The sequence below is a fragment of the Hemitrygon akajei genome, chromosome 23, assembly GCF_048418815.1.
Source record: "Hemitrygon akajei chromosome 23, sHemAka1.3, whole genome shotgun sequence".
NCBI classification, from domain to species: Eukaryota; Metazoa; Chordata; class Chondrichthyes; order Myliobatiformes; family Dasyatidae; genus Hemitrygon; species Hemitrygon akajei.
The window spans coordinates 51,363,204-51,375,641 of record NC_133146.1 but is presented as its reverse complement, the minus strand read 5'-3'; the positions used below and the strand labels follow the sequence as shown (position 1 = coordinate 51,375,641).

Here is a 12,438-nt window from a genome sequence, read left to right as displayed (position 1 = left end):
TCAAAACTGATTGACACCTGAGACCCCGTGAGTAGGGATAAAAGTGAGGTCTGGGGAGACACCCCTCAAACACACCAAGGGACACACTAGTGAGCACTGTTTAAGTGTTGGAACCCACGAGAAAAGTGTGGGGCATCGGAGACTAAACGAAGGATTGGTCAATTTTAACTCACAGTGTTTATAACGAGGCCTTTTCTTTGTCCTTTTTGGTCATACTGCAGAGATAAATAGCTCACAATTTTGCCTGCACGTAACCAGTGTGGATAACTTCACTCACCTCAATTATTAACTCATCCCACAACCTACCGACCCACTTTCAAGGACTCTAGTTGGGGTCTGTAGTGGTGGAGGTGGGGTCTGCTGGGGGAAGGTGGGGTCTGTAGTTGTGAAGGGGTGTCTGTAGTGGTGAAGGTGGGGTCTGTAGTGGTGAAGGTGGGGTCTGTATTGGAGAAGGTGGGGTCTGTAGTGGTGAAGGTGAGAAGGGCTTGTGTGTGTGTCCACCCTTTCCTGGGTGATGAGTCCACCATAGAAGAACGGTCTAGCTAAAGGACAGAGGGGTCATACCTGAATGGCCACAACAACATATCGACGGATCAAGAAAATAAAGGAAGGTTTGAATGACTGTAGCTGTCACTGTTTGCTCGCCCTCTCTCTCTCTCTCTCTCTCTCTCTCTCTCTCTCTCTCTCTCTCTCTCTCTCTCTCTCTCTCTCTCTCCCTCCCTCCCTCCCTCCCTCCCTCCCTCCCTCCCTCCAACGGTTACAACAAAAGAACCAACAACTACCTCAGCCTACATGAACTGAACTGAACTTTATACTTTCCCATGATAATTCCTTATCCCCTAGACAACGATAGAGCTTGTTTATTATTGATTATTATTATACCCACACTTTTAGGTTTAGTATTGCTAACGTGTATTATCTGTATATTTGCATTGTTGATATTGATTTATATATTTTACTAATAAACACTGTTTTGAATATAGTACCAGACTCCAACGGATACTTCTATCTTTGCTGGTAAGACAGCCAGTTACGGGGTACGTAACATACCCTTTTCAGCGTTATAAATGCAACAAGTTTGAACTTTGATTTATTAATATAACACAAAACGATGAGGAATCCCAAACTGTAAAGCACTACACTCATTTATCACACACAGATAGCACAGTGTGTATGCCAGAAATAAGGAAACTACATAACCCTAAGAGAGATCAAATTTTTAAAAACTGTTGGAAACCTTGATATCAAAGAATTTTTTTTAAATGGTTAAAAAGTAAAGTTAGCTAGTGGTTGTGCTTCTAAACACTGTGTACTGTAAACGGGGGTGGGGGGGGGGGAAGACGTGCACAAACACGTTTTGATTGTGAGAGTAGTGCCCAATAGCCCAATAAATATACTATCAACCATGAGGTACTGCTGGAAATTGCAAATACGGTATAATCAACACTTCCATACTTTCATTATCTCTCTCGAATCAACGTACCTTGTATAAGTCTACCTCCTATGTACACAACCCTGACAGGTTTTATTGACCAAATACTAAAATAAATTCCATTTTAAAGCTCAATTCATAGAAGTGAACAATTTTGAGAAATGACACTAACTTTAAATTTCTTTATACTGTAGTTAAAACGTTTTTTTCTGAAATGTTCAAGTATGTTTTAAGGACTAGTAATGCGGGTTGGGTTGGCTGTCTTGAAAACGATATACTGTATATAATCTTTGCGAAGTACTATAACTTATAATGCATGGAATTTACCATTAAAACAAAACACTCATATTATTCCTATTTTTCTTCATTTCGTTCAGACTTTGTGCGTCGATCTGTATTCCTTGATCGTAAAGTTAATTATTAATAGTAATTATTATAACAATTATTAATTTATTTATCAGCCAATTACCTCGGGATTGTATATCAGTTTGTCTGAACAAAATCAAAACACGGCAGTAATCATAGACTGCCTACTCTATTTGTGCCCCCCCCCCCCATCCCTTGCCCTTTAAAAAAATTGTTACAGGGAATTAGAAATTGTATAGATTCATGCTGTCCTGGATTAACACGGTTTTCATAAATTCTTTTCAAAGTCTGAAATTGTCCAACGATGCACGGATGACTGTCCCATTGAAAAATCACACCCATGCGCTCAGATATCATAGATCAACTAAGTTGGCAAAATGTGTGCTGAATTCATCTAAAACCTGAAACGGTATTTTTGTGAATTACAGGAAGATAATTACAAAACAAGAGCAACACCGTGACAGAGCAGTGGTCAAAATTCGGGATTGTGGCCAGTGCTGATTCTGTCTGTTACAGGTGCATTGTAAATCCGAATACTGTAGTAGGGACACTTGAGCGTTATTTAGTGACGCCTCTCCCGGGTAACAAAAGTAAAGTTTTGTTATTGACGTAGTTTCTCGCAAGTTGCATTGGCGAACCTTCGACTTGAGACCTAATAATAGATCATGAGTATATTTGATTTTGTTTTCAAAGGAATGTAAAAAGGACGTGGTCAAAAGCACTGATCGCATCTTGATTGGGACGAAACCCAGCACTGCTTCAAGCAGATGGAGAGTTATGACAGGATACACGAAAAGGTGTCCAAATCTACACTAGCCACGATGTGCAATTAGAGTTTCAGATTTTAACAGATCGATAATACCATCTATTAAAGGTAAGTTTTAATCGAAAAATATTTGGACCTTCGATCTGCTTCAGACTCGCGTTTTCGCTGCTGTACCTGCAAGCTGCTGGAAGGAGATATGCACAAGTCAGTAATAGGATATCGATCATTTGAGCAGCGGCATCCTCTGTGGGACGATTTAAACAATTACCCAGGCTTCTCCCAGTGCCAATCACACACTGCAAAGAGCTGTTATTGAACAACTGTAATTGTTTTTCAAGATATGGCAAGGAGTGTGTGTCATATTTATGATTTCAGTGCATTTCACGATAAGAATAAAAAGGGAGAAAATATTAAATTACTATGCACTAATCATGAGATGGTCTGATGTTTTAAATGGAACAAATAGCTTTTTTGTCTCTCATTTCAATACACTTGCACAACAGATGTGGTTATGTAAGCATCCACGAAGATACATTTTCCGTAGGCTTAACCGTCTCTCCATTTAAAAATATATATAATTGAGTAAATAGGTTACGTATCTACTCCTTCATTAATTAATTTATTGCTTCTTTTGATCACGACGTGATTTTTCCCCATGAACAATGGAATAAATGAAGACTTTTTGCCCATAAAGTTACAATGTTTCCTTTAAAAGCAGTAGGTCAATTTCATAAACTCAATGAGTTTTAACAGTGGATCGGTTTAGAAGTACATGGTATACGACCTGGGTATCCGTTAATCACGTTTCTTTTGGTTGATAATTCGGGTAAAGTAACAACGTGGCTGGATAACATCAAGGATTGGACCAAGCTGGACAAGACTAGGGATGTTGTGGATAAGTGTCGGGACAGAGCGGTGGAGGGAGATCGTCGGCCAACTGGAAATTCCAGACGAAAATAACAAACCAAACAAGTACTATGTAAGTTGTTTATAAGTTCCAATACAAACCCGGTAAGTGGCCTAATTTTAAAAAACGAGTAACTTTGGTACAATCAAAAGGCTATTGATGAAATTGTTTTATTATTATAAGATCCTGAGGCTGATTAAAATAAGACCATACTTGATTTACTCACCAGATTCGGTGCCGATTTGGTTGCTGTTCTTTTCAGCACTTAGCTTTACTGTCTCCTTTAAGGTCTGTACTGTACTAGTAAGTACACTGTTTTCATTTGGCTCTTTGTCTTGCAGCTCAAGCGCCTGAGATTTACCTGTAAATTTTTGGGGGTCGAGAATATCTATGATGGAGAAGGATATCTTGTGAGTGGGGCTCATCTCTTCCTCACTCTCCGGACACTCGAACATCGCCCTCTTCCACTTTAGAATCTACCCAGTAGGCAGAGAAGACAGCGATTTTGACACAAGTTGGCACACACTAGAAATCAGTATGGAACTAAAATAGGTTTTCAAGATACTCGCACTTCACAGTGCACACCTGACACTACAATCACCAGCTAATGCTTTAGGTTTGTGACCATCAGTGGACAATGAATTGATCCGATGTTAGGGCTGCTCGTCTGTTTGCCTTTATAAGCAGATTGCGGTGCCTCGACATGAAGGTGCAACCTCTGCTCCTGCGCTTATGTCGTGGGACTCCTCTCCGAGTGTGAAGCTGGTCTGTTGAATGAATGCCTGGGTTCGTGACAGAGACTAATACTGGCGGTGCACGTGGTACAGAGCCCAGAAGCAAATCTCAGCTATTAACACTATAGAGGCCTTTGGATATGCATGGACAAGTTCCGTACGCGTGATTACAATAATAGTTTAGGCGAACTTCAAAGGGATAACCATTGCCATTACAATAGCTGGAAAACAATGGCATGTTTTTATTTGCGGACACTTAATTTCAGCTAACCGTTGCAGTAAAGGACATGTGTGAAAACATGTAACGGAAAATTACTTTCTGGTGCTGTGGATTTTTGTTAATACTGCAGAATCATGTTTGAGTGGATATTTAGTTCTCAATGTTATTTGAGAAGTTACATTTTAAATTGCAAATAGGTGCAAGTTTAACATACGTCAAATATTTACTAATAATTATATTTGACAGTTTGAATTTTTTATTGTAAATCAACTGTGGCATGAAAAAAATCAATTAATTAAATGAGATAAATTCAGTTTTAATGGATACGTCTTGCAATTAAGTACTGTGTTTCCAAATCTAGTATTGTATTTAATCTAATGACAATTGAGTTGTGGGTACGATAATGTACTCCAAAGGTAAACACTTGGAAATATATACACCCGACCTTAGCTTTGCTACTATTTGGTTTTAGACCTTTTGGAAAATACTTTGCGCACAGTAAGGTGTTGTTTCTACAAAGCGCTTTGTATACCGTTCACCTGTGTAATGTTACTTCAATCTTTAATGGATGGACATCAAGTGACTCTCTCCGAAGCAAGAGAATGGTGTATTCTGCCACATAAAAAACACAATGCTTGTATGCACTGTTCTTTTTAACCTTTTGTAAATTAATATGTATGTTTGACAAAGCTGTTTTCGAAATAACCATAAAAACTGTATTTTGTTGATAATCTCCGTTTTTAATGAATTGAAGTACTTTGAGATAACCTGTGGATAACGTCTTAAACATTGTGTAGAAACGTACTAAATCCATTGGATCCAGCCCATTTGGGACATCTTGCAAATCAGCGGAACAAATTCGCGTTGCACTTTAACCGTCCATCCGGTACTTCAATTATACTCTATTGTCCGCCGTAATTACATGGATCTTTTTATAAACATTATGTAGATTAAATCATTTGCATCTGATAATGCCTTAAGAGGCGTTACCAGACTGATGGAAATGCAGGGAGCTAGACAATATATCGCATGTCAGCGCTGTAACCATCCAGCACCCAGCTGGTGTGGCAAACTTAAAACACAGTCTTGCATATGTTTACAACTATTTTTGCACAGTACTACTTCTTTAACTGCTGCTACAAATATTACTTCTTATAGTAATGTTACAAACTTTCATTTCCACGTGTTTATGCAGCATGAAACTGAAGAAACATAAATGTCCGAATTGATTTCATTGAATGTTGGTGCCAGCGATATTCGGGACTTGGTCGTTTCCTCCTGCACTTCTGCAGATGATTCATTATTGCAGCGACACTAATAACGAATACCTCTCTACAATAGCATTAAATGCTTCAGAGTAAGGCAGAGATACAAACTTTATTTGGATTTAATTTCTTACTTTCAAGATGTTGGGGAAAATCAAAAGTTCAGGGACTGGAAAGAATATAAGCTCCAGATGCTCTCGCATGTGCGCATTCAGTATTTCTAACTCCAGACTTGAACTGTGGCGGTTTGTGGCTATAAAGCTACCCAACGCTGTATTCAAAGAAAAGTCGCTAGTGAAAGTGAAGCGATCTCTCACAGCAGAATTTAGGATTTTAGGGCAGTTATAATAAGTATAGTTAACAAGGTTAGTTCAATTACAAAATGAATGAACACAAACATGAAAGTCAATGCTGTTATTATGGACAAGAGATGTTTCACTCTATGTATGATATTTTGTTCTAGGACCCTTACTTTTATTTCTTTGTGTCTGTATCGTATGTTAAACTGTTAATCTACATAAACATTGAAAGTTGAGATAGCCGACTCTTACCTCCGACATTCTGGACCAAACGATAATCCGTTAATCGAGTGAACATTTAAGTATAGTTAAAAACCGTATTATCCTCTAGTTTTTTTTTAAAAAAACACTTTGTCTCAAGGTTTAAGCGCTGTATGACCTATGTGCATGCAAACAACCATTTCATTAGCAACAACTTCACGATTCTCACTTTTTATGTGTAGTTTTGGAATTTTTGTCAAAAATTCTATCGATATACGATGTACACGATTCAACATTAGATTTTGATATGATTGAAAATTGTAGTATTATGTGTCTTCTCAACTGTTGAATTTAATTTTCTTAAGAACGAAAACTAAACATCAATGCAAGTAGACATTTTAGAGGAGAATAATTCATATGTTTTTACAGTGCTATGTTAATTCTCTTCTCAGTTTGTCTACAGTAATGCAATGTCTTTCATGAAGAGTTATGGAATCAAGAATTAGAGGGCATAGATTTAAACTGAAATGGAAGGAATTTAATAGGAACCTGATGGGCAAAGGTTTCACGCAGAGGGTGGTGCACTTATGCAATGAGGAAGCTGTTGAGGCAGGTACGTGAACAGGATTTGGACAGGTGCATGGATAGAACATATTTAGAGGGAGATGGGCCAACCGCTGGAAATGGGTAAGTTTAGATGGAAATCTTGGCTGACATGGACCAGTTGGGCTGAAGGGCCTGTTCCCGTTCTGTATAGTTGTATAAAATAATTTCCTTATTGCAGCCTTTGCATTGTAGATTATGTTGTTCAATCAGACCAAATTACAATTGTTGTTCTGCAATGAGGCCTCTAAAAACATTAAACTAGTTTGTTTCCTGAAGTTATTTTCTACAGGGTCGTCGCGAAATAACCTGCCTTTTGACCGTTTTAACTAGCTCTGCTATGGCAAAGGATTAGAATTCAATGTGAGTGCTGCCTTTAAATTGCTTTGACGCCAGGTGGGATTCAGACCTGACCTGTCCTGATGGCAGCTGATGGCTTGAAACAAGCTGGAATCAATATTCACAGCGGGTGTCCTCTGCTGATAAGACTGTCCAAGACAATGTTCACTATCAAAGTAGACAGTTGAGATATTACACTATTAAAGATGTTGTTTTAAATAACTTGTTCAATCTCCAATTCTTGCTAAATGAGTTCTACAGTATAGATTATATCTGCAAGAAGTTAGAACCCTTGCAAACAGCAATAGGTGAAATAGGTAGGAATTACGATTCGAAGATTCTATAAGAAATTGTTCAGAGACTAAATACATTGCAATATAATATAGACTCAACTTGGTGAGATTGTGCATGTAGCTATTCAGTTAATAACTATATAGTTGCTCGTGATTCTAGGCAAAGATCGTTAATTAAAATGATAAATGTTGCTAATTACCAAAAAAGTAATCGATTACGTATTTATAGTGAAATGAGTTTAAAAAATCCTTCCTTTTTTGGCGGGTATCTTCTATAGTTCACTTACCATTTCCTTTATCGTAATATATAGTTATTATAAATGCTACGCTGATGACTAATGTTTCACGAGATAGGGATCTTGCAATTGTCCGCTTGTCATAGGAATATTGCACTGATCTATTAATTGTTAATAATAGCAAACTATTTATTGTTCCAATTTTACCTCTGAAGTTTATACACATGATCTTTCTTAGACAGCAATGAGTTTAACATCGAACATATCTGTTCTGTCATAAACAATATTGAGTTACTATTGGATTTATTTAAAATGTATGATAGTATAGTTCTTACTCACATCATTTTATATTTGGAACTGAACAACGAAATGCGCTGAAAATAAAATCAGTACATTATCACTGGTTTTAACACACGTAGCAGAATCCTATACGTGAAGCGCCCAATGGCGTGAAATATGATTGGATAATCGGCCCAGTTATAATTATGCTCCAATTATTGATTAGGGCTTTGGGAGGTAGCGAGAACGCACAGTGCACTGGCGACTGTAGTTCATTTTGTCGTTATTTTAATATCCAGTAGCTCGTAGTAAACTCCATCTCCCATAATGCATCTTGTTTCGTTTTTATGATGGCCGAATGGTGCGAGCCTGCGGGTAGAGTAAGGGGAGTGTTGTTAGATATTAGTGGGGTTCTGTATGACAGCGGGGATGGAGGAGGGGTTCCCATTCTAGGTTCCGTGGATGCGGTTAAAAGGTGAGTGTTAAAGCTGCAAGTGAAGTCTGTTCGCCCAGCGGGGTAGATAGACTCCGCGGCTCTGTGAGTAGCAGATGTTAAACGACATGACTTGTTTTTTTTGTCGTGACACCTAGTGATCAAGTACTGGTCGTGTGGAGACTTAATGCGTTCTACTAACCCTCTTGGGAAGGCAACCGCCTGCAACTCTTTAGCGGTTTATTAGTGATCTACAATGTATACAGTCTATCAATCAAGCAGAAATACTGAAGTATGAAACGTATGCTCAGATTTTCTTTTTTGAAAATCCTTCCATGCGTAATATCTCGAGAGACTTAGTGTTTGTTTAAATCCATCTAAATAAAAATTCCTTGATGGCTTATTTGCTGCTTATTTGGTACTGTTCACAGGTAGCTCTAAAGCAGTTCATGTTACAGCGAGATCATGCGATTAGAAAGTTGATCTATCCTAGTGAACCTCCTTCATTCAATGTACAAGTAGCCTATGGAGTTCCAGGGCGACTTGCTTTTGCTCCAGAGTGGAAGCTGCAGACTTTGCCGTAGTTGGGGAAATGGGTGTTTGGGGAGGAGTAGTGGGGGTGGGGGGTTTAGTTTTCGTAGGTAGTGCATTTCTTCCACCATTTATGCTCTGTTTCTAACTGTTCCTGATACATAGATTTGCACTGGGCCACCAGTATGCATCATTGACCATACAATTTCCTAATGGAAACTAAAAAGTAAGTAAACAAACCTGTATACAATTCAGTAAACTCTTGAAATAAAACGCCACAAGAGTGTAGTTATGAGAAGTCATAATATCAGTGACTTCTCATTGAGTCATCATTGTAATGACTTCTCATAGCTAGTCATATGGCAACTATAGGTACTCAAGGGGTGATGACTGCAGTGGTGACTTGTGAACAATCAGGTTAAATATGGATTATTTCCCAAATATCTGGAGTAGGTCATGAGGCCACAATATCCTGAACCAGTCAGCTTTGCAGCTGGTGAGTCTTAGCTGACACACCTTCAAAAGTATTATTGTGGAGAAATTCAAATTGGGTTTTATTTCCTTCATTTTGTATTGAGAATTCACTTTGATTAATTAGAAAATAAAAATAAAGAGAAAGAGAACAAGTAATTTTAAATTCAAATCTATTAATAATGAATAGAAAACTAATAAACTATGGATATAAGTTGGTTATCCACTGAGCATCAGTCCAAATGGTAACTTCTGAAAATGCATCAGTGTATAGCCAGAAGTTTAATATGTCATGAAAAATTTGTTGAGTATTAGAACAGCTTCTTAATTCTATCCATCAGTATTGTTCATCTATTTTGAATGGTTTTGAACAAACTTCTGTTGTAACAAAAAAAAATGCTGCAAGAACTCAGGCAGGTGGCATCTTTGAAAAGAGAAACTAGTCAACTTCTGGGGCCAGTGACCCTTCATCAGAAGGGAGTGTAATTGTTTTCAATTCCAGCATCTTTTATTTGTTTTCAAACTTTTTGTTGTGTTTTACATTTATTGCCTTATTCCACAAGCACCCCCCCCCCCCCAAACAACACTCATGTTGCCTGTCTAGTCCCTCTGGTAAAATTGGTACATACAATGCCTATAAAAAGTATTCAACCCCTTTGGAAGTTAACATGTTTTATTCTTTTACAACAGTGGATTTAATTTGGCTTTTTTGACACTGATCAACAGAAAAAGACTCGTGTCAAAGTGAAAACAGATCTCCACAAAGTACTTTAAATTAAATGCAAATATAAAACACAAAATAATTGATTGAATTATTAATATTCACCCCCTTTAATATCTCACAGCAAATCATCACTGGTGCAACCAATTGGTTGTAGAAGTCACATAATTAGTTAAATAGAGATCACAGTGTGCAGTCAAGGTGTTTCAATTGATTGTTGTAAAATACACCTGTATCTGGAAGGTCCAACTGCTACTGAGTTAATATCCTAGCAAAACCTACACCATGAAGACAAACGAACACTAAGCAACTCTGCGAAAAGTTCTTGAAAAGGCCAAGTCAGAAGATGGATATAAGAAAATTTCCATGTCACTGAATAGCCGTTGGAGTACAGTTAAATCAATCATCAAGAAATGGAAAGAATATGGCACAGCTGTAAATCTACCTGGAGCAGGCTGTCCTCAAAAACTGAGTGACCGTGCAAGAAGGGGACTAGCGTAGGAGGCCACCAAGAGACTTCTGACAACTCTGGAGAAGTTACAAGCTTTAGTGGCTGAAATGGGAGAGACTATGCATACAACTGTTGCCTGGGTGATTCACCAGTCACAGCTTTGTGGGAGAATAGCAAAGAGAAAGCCACTGTTCAGAAAAAAACTCACATGAAATCTTGGCTAGAGTTTTCCGGAAGGCACATGGGAGACTCTGAAGCCAGCTGGAAGAAGGTTCCGTGATCTGATGAAACCAAAATAGAGCTTTTTGGCTATCAGACTAAAACATAATGCTTAGTGTAAGCCATATACCACACATCATCAAAAACACACCATCCCTACTGTGAAGCATAGTGGTGGCTGTGGGAATGCTTCACTGCAGCAGGCCCTGGAAGCCTTATGAAGGTAGAGGGTAAAATGAATGCAGCAAAGTACAGAGAAGTCCTGGAGGAAAACCTGATGCAGCCTGCAAGAGAACTGCAACTTGTGAGAAGATTTGTTTCCATCAGGATAATGACCCCAAGCATAAAGCCAAAGCTACACAGGAATGGCTTTAAAACAACAAAGATAATATCCTGGAGTGGCCAAGTCAGTGTTCAGACCTCAATCCAATTGAGAATTTGTGGCTGGACTTGGAAAGGGCTGTTCACTCACAATCCCCATTCAATCTGACAGAGCCTGAGCAGTTTTGTAAAGAAGAATGGGGAAAAAATTGCAGTGTGCAGATGTGTAAAGCTGATGGAGATCTATCCACACAGACTCAAGGCTGTAATTGCTGCCAAAGGTGCATCTACTAAATACTGACTTGAAGGGGGTGAATACTTAATGTAATCAATTACTTTGTGTTTTATATTTGTAGTTAATTTAGATCACATTGTGGAGATCTGTTTTCACTTTGACACAGAAAGTGTCTTTCTGTTGATCAGTGTCAAAAAAACACAAATTAAATCCACTGTGATTCAATGTTGTAAAATAATAAAACATGAAAACTTCTGGGGGGGTGAATACTTTTTATAGACACTGTATAAATAAATGAAAGATGTCATTTGTAAGGAAAAAGCTGAGTTAAGATCTGTTTGGAGTTAGATGTTACTTCAATTTTTCAATGTATGCTTTTTGATCTTTCAACTTTACAATTGTTTTAAATCTTATTTTTACTATTATTTTTGATGTGGACGAGGTGAGTATCACTTTGACAGCTATTGAATTTGTGGATGGGACAGTTGTCAAAGCAATTCTGTGAGTGCTGTGTTGCATTCTATCATGTTGGAGTTCACGAAGCTGGTTAGAGGACTGATGACACACGAGAAGAAACAGAGTGTTTATGATATTGGTCGGCAGTCTCAAGGCAAGGAAAAATATGCCCCTTTGCTTCAATGATTGTAAGGTACTTTGACAATTCCACTGAGCGTTAAAAAAAATCTAGAAGCACAGAATATTTCATGTTTCTAATGTCACTGGTATATATTGTGTTTTTTTTTGTTTTACAGCAGCAGTACACAGCAATACATAATAATAGAAACTATAAATCACAGTAAGAAATATATATACACACACAAAATAAGTAGTACAAAAAGAGGAAAAAGATAGTGTGGTAATGTACACAGGTTCATTGTCTATTCGGAAATCTGATGGCAGAGAGGAAGAAACTGTTCCTAAAACATTGAGTGTGTGTCTTCACCATCTCCTCCTCGATAGTAACAACGAGAAGAGGGCATATCCTGCATGTTGGGGTCCTTAATGATGGATGCCACCTTTTCGAGGCATCACCTTTTGAAGGTGTCCTTGATGCTGGGGAGGCTAGTGTCCATGATGGAGCTGGCTGAGTTTACAACTTTCTGCAGCTTTCTTTTT

General features: G+C 38.1%; 2 protein-coding genes across 5 annotated transcripts in view; one reads left to right on the top strand and one right to left on the bottom strand.

The window, feature by feature from the left end:
• Positions 1 to 12,438, bottom strand: part of nkx1.2la (NK1 transcription factor related 2-like,a) — a 36,179-nt gene that overhangs the window by 5,242 nt on the left and 18,499 nt on the right. The window contains exon 1 of one of the 3 annotated variants that reach the window (XM_073027628.1): positions 3,698 to 3,976. The exons of 1 other annotated variant lie outside the window; for it this stretch is intronic. In XM_073027628.1, the coding sequence (XP_072883729.1) occupies positions 3,698 to 3,926 (229 nt within the window). In that variant the 5' untranslated portion in view covers positions 3,927 to 3,976. Of the gene's footprint in view, positions 1 to 3,697; positions 3,977 to 8,040; positions 8,310 to 12,438 lie in introns of those variants that run through there. One more of the 3 variants, XR_012096136.1, reaches the window with a different exon arrangement.
• The window catches only part of lhpp (phospholysine phosphohistidine inorganic pyrophosphate phosphatase), a 110,439-nt gene continuing 106,258 nt past the window's right edge, over positions 8,258 to 12,438 (top strand). For both annotated transcript variants that reach the window (XM_073027626.1, XM_073027625.1), the window contains exon 1: positions 8,258 to 8,415. In XM_073027626.1, the coding sequence (XP_072883727.1) occupies positions 8,288 to 8,415 (128 nt within the window). In that variant the 5' untranslated portion in view covers positions 8,258 to 8,287. The remainder of the gene's footprint in view (positions 8,416 to 12,438) is intronic.